The following is a 14,983-nucleotide window of genomic DNA, read 5'->3' as shown; positions in this document are numbered from 1 at the left end:
AGTCAGCCACAAAGGTTAAACAACGACATGACATTTGTCGATTAGGAAAGGAATGTGCGTGGCCCACACTGTTCTATGTAGATGGGACTTTGCGATGTCACACTTTCATCCACGGCTTCCTTCTTTCTCTTCTTCTTTCTCCCCGGTCACAGCTACAAAGCCCACTCTGTGTGTCAGGCCCTGTGCAGTGAGAGGCAGCTTATATGCAAGCACTGCTTTCAAAAGAATTCAAAGGTGTAGGGATGAATTCCAGGTGCTCCAGGGCCTTTGACAATTCCCTGATCTGTTTGAATATGCTTGGGTGGTTTTGACCCATGGCTCTCAACTTTGGCTGCTCCTCAGACCCACCTGGGCAGCCAGGCCTCACTTCGTGGACCTGTGACCTGTGCACGGGCCCCCATGCTCAACAGGGCTCATGCTCAGTTTAATGCTCTGCCACCACAGTCTTAAAATTCTTAATAAATTTTGAACAGTGAGTCCCGCATTTTCATTTTGCACCAAGCCCCGCAAATTATGTAGCTGATCCTGTGGGCTGCTTTTAAATATGTCCATGCCCAGGCTGCACCCAGACCAGCTAGTCAGAATTCCTGCAGGTGGGATCCAGGCCCCTGTGCTTTGTAAGCTCTCTGGGGGAGTTGCTGTGGGAAGCCATTCTTGAGAATGGCTTGTATAAAACAGAAGTCCTCAACTATGGGGTTTCTGTGTATGTTGTGGGGAACAATAAATTTACCCAGGGTGCTTATACAAACTCCCAGACTGATGTGTAGAAATGGATAAGTATTCTGATTCCTAAATATTCTAATCTTGCCTAACAAGCCAGGCAAGCGCTTTCCGTAAGTACGCCGTTTGTCTGCAAGATAGTCCCACCGTGTTTGCTGTTCCCTTGTTACTGCGTCATTGTGGCAGTAACTGCATTTGAATGCTTAGGACCTGCACGGTTGGGGCACAGTGGTCCCTGTATGGGACTTCCCCCAGCTCTCTTCCTGGTGGCACTGCTAACTGAATACACCTTCTGAGAGGTGATGTGACAGGAAAAGGTATGAACTATGCACAGCATCCCTAACTGCCTCACAGCTGTGGGGTCTGAGGCGAGTTTTCCTTGTGCCTCCGTTTCTTTATTAGTAAAATGGGCATAATAATACCCAACTCATAAACAGGTTGTGAGAATTAATGAGATAAGACACGCAAAAATCCCAGCACTGTGCCTGGCATATAGGCGGTCAAAATATATCAGTGTGCTATCTCCCTCAAGAAGAAATATTAGCATGTTTTCCCCTCACTCTGAACTGTGTCTTTTTACTAAAAGAAAATAGAAGTCATTAGTACAATAATAGGAAAGAAATACTGATATTCTTCAGTTAGTATACTTATTAAATATGCATATATATTCATTCAGTTCATAGCTATTAAATACCTACTAGGTCAAGGTGTCAGAGAATTGATTGCATATATATCTGTGCACAGGCATCCATGTATATACATACAAACCTTGTCTCCTAAGTCAGGAGACTTTACCACTAGCAGGCTTTACCACTAGCGCTACCTCGGAAGCCCTTGATCAAAGTGGAAAGTGTAAAAAAATTAGAATAAGCATGAGGAGGAGGAGAAGAAAGAGAAAGTACAACTAAATAAAACCCGGTGAACAGGAAGGGAGTTCTCATGCCCTTGGACAATCTCTGAATCCAACAAGAAAAAGGTTACCTTTTCTTTTCTGGTAAAAACTCAGCTAAAGAAAAACCACAGAGTTTTAATTCCAAGAGCCCTCACACCTCACTGTTGACCTTGATACAAAAGACAGTCTCTCCGCTTCTACTGGGGAATTGCACATGACTTCACTTACGGCTCAGCTGGTAAAGAATCTGTGCATGCAATGCAGGAGACCTGTGTTCAATCCCTGGCTCGGGAAGATCCCCTGCAGAAGGGAAAGGCTACCCTCTCCAGTATTCTAGCCTGGAGAATTCCATGGACTGTATAGTCCATGGGGTTGCAAAGAGTTGGACACGACTGAGCAACTTTCACATTCACATATGTAGAGACACAGCCATATATACAATATATGCAAACATGCATAGAGACACACATGTATATGCACACATAGACACATATATGTATACATACATATGCATACACACATATACACACACAAATAGGCACATATGCAAGCACACACATATGTGTGTGTAGAAGCGGAGAGACTGTCTTTTGTATCAAGGTCAACAGTGAGGTGTGAGGGCTCTTGGAATTAAAACTCTGTGGTTTTTCTTTAGCTGAGTTTTTACCAGAAAAGAAGAGGTAACTTTTTTATTGTTGGATTCAGAGATTATCCAAGGGCAAGAGAACTCCCCTCCTGTTCACCGGGTTTTATTTAGTTGTACTTTCTCTTTCTTCTCCTCCTCCTCATGCTTATTCTAATTTTTTTACACTTTCCACTTTGATCAAGAACACACATATATGACAGGTAGTTATTATTCAATACTTTTCTTTAAATTCAAACTGAAAAATCAATGCTTATTGTAACAATTTAAACAACAGAAAAGCAACTAATTTAAGTTTACTAATCCATACTCCCCCATTCCTATTCCCACCATTCCAGTGTAACCAAATTTTAAACAATTTGAAATTGAAAATAAATTTGCTATGAATTTTTTCCATAATGTTTTTTGGCATACACACAGAGATATCAACCTGGGCTTATTCTACAGGCCACATTCTTAACTTTCTCTTCTTTTCTGTCTCACTTAGCAATATAATGCGGACATCTTTTGAAGTCAGTATATCTCATTCATCTATTAGTCTTCAGTAGCTCCTAGCATTCTGCAGTATGGCAGTTCTCTTTCTAACCATTCCCCTGGCTATGGTCATATGGTGTTTGACGTTAAAGGAGATGCTGCAGTAAACAGTCTTTTATAAAAATGTTAATACTGGTGCTTCTGCTTATTTTGGATAGGACAGAGATAGAGCCTCCAGCAGTTTATAACCCAAGTATGGGCAAAGCCAAACAAACAATAATAAATGTGATACCCCAACTTCTATTGCATGCCTACCACATACCAGGCAATGCAGTGGGCGCAAGGTGCGGACGTGAATGGGACTCGGTCTGACCTCAAGCAGTATGATCATGTATCAAAACCAGCATTACACATGCTGTCTATCTTAAGTTCATTGAAATCTTCCTAATGGTGCTTAAGACAACCTCTACTCCAGCCTTAGAGTCTTAAAAAGTCCCATTGACTCTGGAGCAGCTTTATATCCAAAGCCCTTTCATGCAGCTTCCTTCCAATCCGTGCAGCAGAAAATACAAAAAAAGTCCCATCTAAATCACAGATGTTAACATGCTTTCGTAATTCGGCCAGTAATTTATCTGATTGCTCACAGTTTGCTCCATCATCGTCTTCCAGAAGCTGAAAGTGACAAAGAAATTTCTCCTGGCAGAAAGACATGTTTCTCCTATCAGGCCTTTGACACCCATCTTTGTGATGCACTTACAAGTAGATTCTAAACTGCTTCACATGACAGCACCGAAGTTACAAAACCAAGTTAAATCATAACTTTCGAAAGCACGTGAACAAGATTCAACAGATTTTTTAAGCAGCTGTGAAATAGCATCACCAGAATTGTTTTTACTCCTGGTGATTTTACTACACAAATGTTTAAAGGCTGCATAACCCATGGAGGTGTGCTGCTCGTGTCTACTTGAAAAAGCCACTTTCTGTTCAGCTGCCAGGAGTGCAGGTAGCTGCCAGCTTCCCACCGCAGTGCCTTCAGGATCTACCTTAGCTTTCCCGCAGGGCCCAGCTCTTTCTGGCAAAACCCCAGCCAGTGACAGAGCCAGTGGGATGCTAGGGTAGGGTCTCTTTGGGATGGGCACTCTTTATTCTGGAGCTCTTCATTGGGTTGGATGAGACTGTCAGGTCTGCATTGCAGTTTGGGCCTCTCCTGCATTGTAATCTGGGGCTTGAGCAATCCTGCTTCCTCTCCCCTTTATCCTGCACAGAGTCTGTTAACTTCCCTTCCTAACTCCTCAGTGTCTGCTTCTTAGGGACCCAATAGACATAAACACTTTCAGGGCAATGTAGGAACATAAACACTACACATCTCATTCAGAGGACCGGAGGACCTGAACATGTCCCTAGCCCCTGGAAATTCTTATACGAGGCTCTGCTAAAAATGAATTATGTTTCTGCCACAGTGAAACTGACCATTTCATCTCAATTGTTCAGCTGGGATACAAATGAAAATCTAAACGTGAGGAAAAATAAACCCATATAGAGTCTGTAATTTCACTTCAGTTACCCAAGCTGTCTAAAATCCAAGGTAAAGAATGTTTTTGGGTATTTCTTCTGTGTTTGCCATGAACTGCTAAGAGCCAAGCCGTCACAGTTATAATGAGAGGTCACTCTTTTCTTTTTGCCACTTTAATCACTGTTCCATTTGGAGCGCCATTGTTCCTGGTAAGCTGCCTCCCCTCATGGCAGCACAAGATGAGGAGAAAGCGGGTTATAATTGCATTCTTTTTGCAGGAGAGTTTGGAGAGGTGTACAAGGGGCGTTTGAAACTTCCAGGCAAGAGGGAAATCTATGTGGCCATTAAGACGCTGAAGGCTGGGTACTCAGAGAAGCAGCGACGGGACTTTCTGAGTGAGGCGAGCATCATGGGGCAGTTTGACCATCCCAACATCATTCGCCTGGAGGGTGTGGTCACCAAGAGCCGGCCGGTCATGATCATCACGGAGTTCATGGAGAATGGCGCTTTGGATTCTTTTCTCAGGGTAAGAACTGCTCAGCTTACCTTTACCCTTCAGAGTAAAAACACAGATGATGCTGGTGCTGGTGGGAGCTGGGGGACCGTGGTGGGCTGGGAAGAAGCGTCCATGTGAGGACCACCTGCCACTTAGGAATCCCTGATGAAATATAAATAGGCATTGGAGGTGTTAGCAAGGCTAACAGATTTGTTTCTAAAAAGAAAGAACAAAGCAGAGCATGTGGACCCCTCCATAGAAGGATGGCACAGAGCCAGGCCTCGATGAGTAAGAATGAACAGAGGACAGAGGATGGCCATCGGCATCCGTATGAATCATGGAGATTGAAGAGACTCCCAGCTGCTATGCCGTCCTGCGTGATTCATGCAGACGTCGGTGGCCATCTCTGCCTTTTCCCCAGCACAGCCGCCCTTCCATTCAGCTCTCTTCATTTGCAGTTCAGAAATAAAACACCTTGCCCTTATCTGATGCCTGGGCCACCTGGCCTCTGAGGAGGTGCCTCTGGGCAGGACACGGGAACAGTGCGTCACAAGTGTCCACAAGTCTTTTCTGGGGTTGATGGAGAGCTGTGGCTCCCACCCAGCCTGGAGCAGGGATGGGGGCCCCAAAGGCCTATGGCCGAGAGATCTATAAAGGACCATTGTCAGAATGCCCAAATGCAGCCACAATAGAGGCACTTTCATTTCTATGGGGCATCTAAGAGCTACTCAGAGAGGGCGTGTATGAGTGTGGCCGTAGTGCTTATGTCTGGGGGATAGAAGCTGTCTAACCACAGGCCATGGAGCAAGGCCTGCCTCAGACCAAAGGCTTAGCTGGGGAGCCTGGGAGCAAGAGGGCACAGGGGCAAGGCCTCTGAGCAAGGGCTTCAGGGTAATGCCAAGTAGCTGGCTGTGCATGTCACCAAAGCTACCAAACAGTAGCCGTGGCTGCAGATCAAAGGACTATTCATTGGAACATTCACCAGGAGTCAGTCATTGAAGCATTCACCAGGTGACTGCTCTGACCATGCCCTGTGCTGGGAACTGGGCCTATACCGATGAGAGAGAGATTACTTTAATGCCATGGAACAAATCACCCCAAACTTCAGTGACTTAGCACAATAGCAATTTAGTTTGCTCATAAGTCTGTAATTTGGGTAGGCAGCTCTCTATTCCATGTGTTGTCAGCAGGGGCAGCTCAAGGGCTAAGATCTGGAATCGCCCAAAGACTCATTTACTCATCTGTCTCATAGTTGATGCTGGGTATCAGCTGGTATCTCTCTACCTGGCCATCTCTGGCTTCCTCACAGCTAGCTGGATCCTCAGAACAAGCATCCTGAGCACAGAAGGTAGAAGCTGTATCAGTTCTGTAACCTAGCCTCAACAGTCACATAGCATCCTTCAACCATGGTGATGAGCCCACCCAGATTCATGGAGAGGAAGCACTCCCCACATTTAACCTGATGTCTTCTTACACATAAGGGATGAGAAGTCCTGCCATGTCCATCACAGAGAATACAACCTGAAGAGATGCCCCTGCCCCCCAGAACCTTCATGCTGGAAGCTTCCAGTAATCATCTGTCTGGATTGTACTTTTTGTTTCTATGCATGAAGCACAGAGGTGTCACATATGTGATGATGGGCTTCTCTGGTGGCTCAGATGGTAAAGAATCTGCCTGCAACGCAGGAGACCTGGGTTCCATTCCTGGGCTGGGAAGATCCCCTGGAGAAGGAGATGGCAACCCACTCCAGTATTCTTGCCTGGAGAATCCCATGGACGGAGGAGCCTGGCAGGCTCCAATCCCTCGGGTGACTTTTTGTTTCCACGCATGAAGGACAGAGGTATCACATATAGTAGAACTGAAACCTTTTTGAGAAAGCCAGGGATGGCTTCAAAGAGGAGATAGAACTTCTCTAATGTTGAAGAAGGAGGAATTTGCCAGACAGCAGATAGGCTGACAGAACAGTAGAGCTGCGTATTCAGAGGCTGAAGTCAGGGTGGCCTGTTCGGTAATCTGTCAGCAGTTGCATGGTGGCTCTGAAGCCCGGAAGTAGAGTTTAGGGGCTTTCCTGTGGACAGGAAGCTGAGGACTTGTCTAGAAGCTGCACTTGTACATACTGAAGCTTCCTTTGCAGGGGGAGCACACGCTTTATGCTCGTCTGGGTCGATAGGCAGTAGTGGCTTTTGTTTGGCAGGGTGGGGGTGATGGGGCCTATGTACTTTGCATGGTACAGTCTCCTTGAGGGTGTGGGATATACTTTGTATGACCCCAGCACCTAGCACAGTGAGCACCGAGTAGAGGGTAGTGGAATGAAAGACCATTTCTAGAGCAAAAGCAGTTGGGTGTGGCATGATGGATGGAGCATCCTGAGTGTACACGGATCTCTTGCCCTTGTCACCAGACCTCTTGTGTCACAGTGGGGCATGGACCATGCTCCCCTGGGGGCATTCCTTCATGATCAGATTGCTCATGCAGACAGTCAAATAAACATGAATAGGTGGTAATGTTAGAAGAAGTATCTTTCTGGAACCAGCCTCCAGACCCATTCAGGAGTCATTTATTTCCTACAAGTCACCTGTCGGTGCTTCTCAGAGACTCTCAACACAACCTGGGAACTGAGATCAGATTCTCTCCCAGGAACATGCAGGGGAGCAAAGTGATTCATTCTCAGGAGCCTGCAAAAAATCAGAACTCTGTGCTGCTCTGCACACGCCTGTTTCCATTTGCGGGGCACAGGACATGGGGGCAAGTTGGATGCCAGTTATTTTTCATGATGATGCAGCCTAGGCAGTGAGAGAAAAGCTCAAGATGAGAGAGGAGCACAGGGAAATGGAGGGGAAAGATGGCAGAAAGGGAGCGGCCAGAGCAGGCAGTGCCAGGAGGGGAGGGAAATGAAGCGTGTCTGACTCCCCGCGCAGTGTAGAGGCAGGTAATCTATAAATCTAATTTCAGCCTTACTACCAGACCCTGGAGCATAGCAGCATTAATTGATGTATCTGCTGCTTGATAAAATTGAAAAGTGGGTCATCAGTTCAGTTCTGCAGGGTCCATCTTCTGGGAGGTAGTATAATTTTAGGATCGCCATTCAGAGAAGAAAGGAAAAGGGTCCGACTTCAATTTGTGCACCTGTTCTCTCCTCCTCCAACCCCACAAAGGAGCCCCTTCACACCAGACATAGTAGCTTTGGATTGTGGCTGTGCCTGCAGCTCTAACTCAGGGTCTCAGAGCCTTTGAGCATCAAGGGTCCAGTGACGACATCAGACACCGCTTCTCACAGTCCACTCAGCACTCCTCTCTCATTGCAGGACTTAGAACCCTTCACATTATGGAGGGATTGGAAACACTGTTATTGTTTAACCATACATTCAGTGGGGTCACAATTATCCATATTTTTAAAAAATGTGCTATGGATTAGGTAGCATGCAAATCTATAATTAAATATTTCCTTCTTGGCACTCAGACTCAGGGGATTCAATCTGGTAGCTCTTCCATCATCTTAGGCACAAGAGCTGAAGCCCTCCTCAATGCCTTATGCCCTAGCCAAGAAGGTTGGCCTGCTCTGTAAGGCCTTCATGGCTAAAGCAAGGCTTTGTGGTTATTGCTGGTGCATTCACAGATGGCCGTAACTGGGAAACTCTTAAAAGTCACTGAGCAATGTCAGTTGGGGGCATTTATCATTTATGGGATGCTCATTCATAGGCTGGAGCTAGATGACAGCAAGCCAGTTGTCATGGAGAGAATCCCAGATTGCAAGTTCTGAGACCAAGGCCCTGCTTTAGGCTTTGCTATGAGTCACCATGTGGCCTTGAGCAAGTCTGTTAACTCAATTTCCCAATCTATAAACTAAAGGCATTGAGCTGGATGGTCTTGAAAGGGCTCTTTCAGGTAAAAAAAATCTATGATTCATTCTCTTCAAACAAATCAAATAAGGGTTTCATTTCCTGAAGTGGGTTTGTCAATGAAAGTTGAAATACCTAAATCCTTCCTGTCTAATAAAAGGGCCAGAAAGTGGCTTCAGTGAATTTGTAGAAAAGCAATTTCAGCAGAAAGCATTTTGTGAAGGGAAGAAAGTTTAAATCACTTCACCCAGCCTGTATTTTTTCTATAAACTGTTTTTACCATGTTCTCAGCATGGAACCAGATCCTTTCCCAGAGTTCTAAGAAATCTGGGCTTTTTTTTTTTTTTTCTGTCTTGTTTATCTATGTATGTTGATGTTCATTATCTCTGGAAGTTCTTTTGTGGAAGTTTATACCAATGAACTGAATATAAAACAGCTGGACATGTAAGAAAAACTTAATGTTCATATCTATAAGTTTCACCAAGATTATGAACTCAACTGGTGTGACTGTCTTATCACAGTATGTGATTTCCCTGCAGATCTTAAAGAAAAAGTATTGCAGAGTTAGCATCAGTTCAGTTCAGTTGCTCAGTCATGTCTGATTCTTTGTGACCCCATGTACTACAGCACGCCAGGCTTTCCTGTCCATCCCCAGCTCCCGGAGCTTGCTCAAACTCATGTCCATCGACTTGGTGATGCCATTCAACCATCTCATCCTCTGTTGTCCCCTCCTCCTCCTCCTTTCAATCTTTCCCAGCATCAGGGTCTTTTCCAATGAGTCAGTTCTTTGCATCAGGTGGCCAAAGTATTGGAGTTTCAGCTTCAGCATCAGCCCTTCCAATGAATATTCAGGACTGATTCCCTTTAGGTGGGAAAAGGCACTGAACAGGAATTAGAAAAGATTCAGATTAATGTAGCATATTTGTGGTTCATGGCTCTCCTTTCTATTTCTATGGCCATCACAGACATCATTCATCAATCATAGCTCTTCTTCCTACAAAGCTTATACACAGACTTTTCCACATAGGCAGTCATTCCCAATCGATCAAAGGTGGAATGTCAGTGGAGAAGCAATTTGTTGTTTGGACTTAGATTTTTTTAATAAATGAATATCACACAGTAAGGCTGATCACTTAAACTTTCTGGACTTCTTTCATCTTCTTTATAAAAACAAAGTAAAATTGCCTGCCTTGCCTACTCCACAGGACCAGTGTTAAGGATGAAAACATATTCTATGAAGTATGACTTTCCATACAAAAACCAAGGAAGGGAAGAAGTCAGAGTTTATAGATTAATGATCCTAACTTCAGGCCTCTGTTATTAGGTCCTTCTGCAGTTTGGGTAGTAGGATGTGAGGGTTGACAGTGGCCTGCTGCAGGGTCAGGGGCACTGAGTGCATACATGGGACCTTTTGAAGGAGGTCACCATTAACTTCATTACCTCCACCGTAGTTTGGCCTCAGGTCAAACAACATGGAGGGAACACAGCCCCCCGCCCCCCATCAACAGAAAATTGTATTAAAGATTTACTGAACACAGCCCTGCCCATCAGAACAAGACCCAGTTTCCCCCTCAGTAAGTCTCTCCCATCAGGAAGCTTCCATAAGCCTCTTGTCATTATCCATCAGAGGGCAGACAGAATGAAAACCACAATCACAGAAAACTAACCAAACTGATCACATGGACCACAGCCTTGTCTAACTCAATGAAGCTATGACCCATGCTGTGTGGGGCCACCCAAGATGGATGGGTCATGGTGGAGAATTCTGACAAAACGTGGTCCACTGGAAAAGGGAATGGCAAACCACTTCAGTATTCTTGCCTTGAGAACCCCATGAACAGCATGAAAAGGCTGATAGGACACTGAAAGATGAACTCCCCAGGTCGGTAGGTGCCCAATATGCTATGAGAGATCAGTGGAGAAATAACTCCAGAAAGAAGGAAGAGACGGAGCCAGATCGAAAACAACACCCAGTTGTGGATGTGACTGGTGATGGAAGTAAAGTCCAATGCATTAAAGAACACTATTTCATAGGAACCTGGAATGTTAGGTCCATGAATCAAGGCAAATTGGAAGTGCTCAAACAGGACATGGCAAGAGTGAATATTGACATTTTAGGAATCAGTGAACTAAAATAGACTGGATTGGGTGAAATTTAACTAATATGACCATTATATCTACTACTGTGGGCAAAAATCCCTTAGAAGAAACAGTAGCCATCATAGTCAACAAAAGAGTCCAAAATACAGTACTTGGATGCAATCTCAAAAACAACAGAATGATCTCTGTTTGTTTCCAAGGCAAACCATTCAATATCACACTAATCCAAGTCTATGCCCCAACCAGGAATGCTGAAGAAGTTGAAATTGAACGGTTGAAGACTTACAAGACCTTCTAGAACTAACACCCAAAGAAAAGGTTCTTTTCATTATAGAGGACTTGAATACAAAAGTAGGAAGTCAAGAGATACTTGGAGTAATAGGCAAATTTGCCTTTGGAGTACAAAATGAAGTAGGTCAAAGGCTAATAGAGTTTTGCCAAGAGAATGCACTCGTCATAGCAAACACCCTCTTCCAGCAACACAAGAGAAGACTACACATGGACATCACCAGATGGTCAATACGAAAATCAGATTGATTATATTCTTTGCAGCCAAAGATGGAGAAGCTCTATATAGCCAGCAAAAACAAGACTATGAGCTGACTGTGGCTCAGATCATGAACTCCTTATTGCCAAATTCAGACTTACATTGAAGAAAGTAAGGAAAACCACTAGATGACTCAGGTATAACCTAAATCATATCCCTAACAATTATACAGTGGAAGTGCCAAATAGATTCAAGGGATTCTGATAGAGTGCCTGGAGAACTATGGATGGAGGTTCATGACATTGTACGAGAGGCAGTGATCAAGATCATCCACAAGAAAAAGAAATGCAGGAAGGCAGAATGGTTGTCTGAGGAGGCCTTACAAATAGCTGAGAAAAGAAGACAAGCTAAAGGCAAAGGAGAAAAGGAAAGATATATCTATTTGAATGCAGAGTTCCAAAGAATAGCAAGGAGAGATACAAAAGCCTTTCTTAGCGATCAATGCAAAGAAATAAAGGAAAACAATAGAATGTAAAAGACTAGAGATCTCTTCAAGAATAATAGAGATATCAAGGGAACATTTCATGCAAAGATGGGCTCAATAAAGGACAGAAATGGTATGGACCTAACAGAAGCAGAAGATATTAAGAGGTGGCAAGAATACACAGACAAACTATACAAAAAAGATCTTCATGACCCAGATAATCACGATGGTGTGATCACTGACCTAGAGCCAGACATCCCGGAATGTGAAGTCAAGTGGGCCGTAGGAAGCATCACTACAAACAAAGCTGGTGGGGGTGATGGAAATTTGAGCTGTTTCAAATCCTAAAAGATGATGCTATGAAAGTGTTGTGCCCAATATGCCAGCAAATTTGGAAAACTCAGCAGTGGCCACAGGACTGGAAAAGGTCAGTTTTCATTCCAATCCTAAAGACAGGCAATGCCAAGGAATGTTCAAATTACCACACAATTGCAGTCATCTCACACACTAGCAAAGTAATGCTCAAAATTCTCCAAGCCAGGCTTCAACAGTACATGAACCATGAACTTCCAGACGTTCAAGATGCTGGATTTAGAAAAGGCAGAGGAACCAGACATTAAATTGCCAACATCTGTTGGATCATAGAAAAAGCGAGAGAGTTCCAGAAAAACATCTGCTTTATTGACTATGCCAAAGCCTTTGACTCTGTGGATCACAACAAACTGTGGAAAATTCTGAAAGAGATGGGAATACCAGACCACCTGACCTGCCTCCTGAGAAATCTGTATACAGGTCAGCAAGCAACAGGTAGAACTGGACATGGAACATCAGACTGATTCCAAACTGGGAAAGGAGTAGGTCAAGGCTGTATGTTGTCACCGTGCTTATTTAACTTATATGCAGAGTACATCATGAGAAACGCTGGGCTGGATGAAGCACAAGCTTGAATCAAGATCGCTGGGAAAAATATCAATAACCTTAGATATGCAGGTGACACCACCCTTATGGCAGAAAGTGAAGAAGAACTAAAGAGCCTCTTGATGAAAATGAAAGAGGAGGGTGAAAAAGTTGGCTTAAAACTCAACATTCAGAAAATGAAGATCATGGCATCTGGTCCCATCACTTCATGGGAAATAGATGGGGAAACAATGGAAACAGTGAAAGATTTTATTTTCTTGGGTTCCAAAATCCCTGCAGATGGTGTCTGCAGCCATGAAATTAAAAGATGCTTGCTCCTTTGAAGAAAAGTTATGATCAACCTAGACAGCATATTAAAAAGCAGAGACATTACTTTGTCAACAAAGGTCCATCTAGTCAAAGCCATGGTTTTTCCAGTAGTTGTGTATGGATGTGAGAGTTGAACTATAAAGAAAGCTAAGTGCTGAAGAATTGATGCTTTTGAACTGTGGTGTTGGAGAAGACCCTTAAGAGTCCCTTGGACTGCAAGGAGATCCAATCAGTTCATCCTAAAGGAAATCAGTCCTGAATATTCATTGGAAAGGCTGATGCTGAAGCTGAAACTTCAGTATTTTGGCCACCTGATGTGAAAAACTGACTCATTGGAAAAGACCCTGATGCTGGGGATGATGGAAGGTGGGAAGAGAAGGGGACGACAGAGGATGCAATGGTTGGATGGCATCACCAACTTGATGGACATGAGTTTGAGCAAGCTCCAGGAGTTGGTGATAGACAAGGAAGCCTGGCGTGCTGCAGTCCATGGGCTTGCAAAGAGTCAGACACGACTGAGCGACTGAACTGACTGACTGACTGACAGTTTGGGTGGGTGTGCCAACCTGCTGAACTCTGAATTCTCAGTGAACTAGGATCTCTGAGGACAGTGATTCTAAGATATCTGCCCCACACACCAAAGAGGCCAGGAGGAACCTACAGTCTTGGCCTGAGGTGTCTTCCGTGTCTCTCGCCAGGCACCTGGGGTTCATGGGAGACCTGGTTAGTAAGACATTATGGCCTTACTGATAATGTCAGCAATAGTGGCTGCTATCACTTCCCTGGTGGCTCAGAGGTTAAAGCGTCTGCCTCCAATGCGGGAGACCCAGGTTCGATCCCTGGGTTGGGAAGATCCCCTGGAGAAGGAAATGGTAAGCCACTCCAGTATTCTTGCCTGGAGAATCCCATGGACGGAGAAACCTGGTAGGCTACAGTCCACGGGGTCGCAAAGAGTCGGACACGACTGAGCGACTTCACTATACACTATATCTTAGTATTCATGAGGTACTGAGCCAATCCCTCCATATGTATTATCTCATTTAACCTTGAATCTCAAATCTAAAGAAAAGAGATTCACTGTACTCTTACTTTACAGATGTGGTAATCACTGCTCTGGTGGTTAAATAACCTACCCAAAGGCATGCAGCCAGTGAGAGATGGAGCTCAGACCCACCATGATCTGTCTGGCTCCAAAGCCTGGACTTTTAACCATTTCTTGTCATTTGTTGACACCAGAATGTGTAAGATGACTGATCTAAATATTCCAATCAGAAAACGAAGCAGCTCAGTGAAGTCTTTAATGACTTAAAGTGGAAACACAGACACAAATCTGCAAATGCTTTCAATGCTGCTCTTGGCAGAACTGCTTCCAGCTGCCATCAGTGCCCTCCCCAACATCTGTCTGCAAGTGGGCTTCTGTAGAGAGACATTTATTTTTAACCACATTGTTGTCTCCACTTACAAAGGAGAAGTAACAAACTGAATTGAAAAAAATCGACCCTTGTGGCTTGTGGCTGAAATACATTTTCTAATATACGAAAGTTGCATGACAACTTTCTGGGGAGGCAGATCCCCAGATACCCACTTAGAGAAATGATGGTGCTGGGGAAAGCTTCTTAAGGAGGTGTGGAGTGAAGTTCATTAGTAAAGAAGATTTGCATCACTCACAGCACATCCAGCTCTGGCAGATGGGCACCATGTGCTGAAAACCAGTTTCCAAAAAGCAGCCCTGCATTTTCTTTTGGAGTTGGTTAGAAGCAAATATTGCGGGGAAAGCATTCTGGGCAGATTGGGAGGTGGTTAAGGTTTGAGTGAGAAATTGAAACTTGGAGTGTGTCAGACTCAGTGTGTTTGCGGGGACCTCCTTCCGGTGGAGGAGGTGCACTCAGGAAGGAGTAGAGGGAGTGCCAGTTTGCTCCCCTCCTTCAGTTGACTGAGGGGCATAACCAATCTTGCATGAGGAACAGAGTCTTCAACAATTAGTGCCACCATTGTTAAACTTTTCAACTGTTGGATTTTTTCCTGAATAAAAAAATGTGTAACATTTTGATAACAGCTGTTTTATTTTTCCTTACTTATTTTTGTGTAGAAAATTACTTTTGCAGAA

At 44.3% G+C, this 14,983-nt stretch overlaps 1 protein-coding gene and 1 non-coding gene across 2 annotated transcripts in view; both read left to right on the top strand.

Annotated features, from left to right (window-relative positions):
* The window catches only part of EPHB1 (EPH receptor B1), a 466,953-nt gene that overhangs the window by 395,088 nt on the left and 56,882 nt on the right, over nt 1-14,983 (top strand). The window contains exon 11 of the mRNA XM_061420965.1: nt 4,521-4,768. Within this exon, the coding sequence (XP_061276949.1) occupies nt 4,521-4,768 (248 nt within the window). The remainder of the gene's footprint in view (nt 1-4,520; nt 4,769-14,983) is intronic.
* TRNAW-CCA (transfer RNA tryptophan (anticodon CCA)) lies at nt 13,656-13,727 on the top strand. Its single transcript has one exon. It is a non-coding gene; the product is annotated as a tRNA-Trp (tRNA).

The sequence above is a fragment of the Bos javanicus genome, chromosome 1 (genome assembly GCF_032452875.1).
Source record: "Bos javanicus breed banteng chromosome 1, ARS-OSU_banteng_1.0, whole genome shotgun sequence".
Taxonomy (NCBI): Eukaryota; Metazoa; Chordata; class Mammalia; order Artiodactyla; family Bovidae; genus Bos; species Bos javanicus.
The sequence above is the reverse complement of the archived record's forward strand: the minus strand, read 5'-3'. Positions and strand labels throughout refer to the sequence as shown.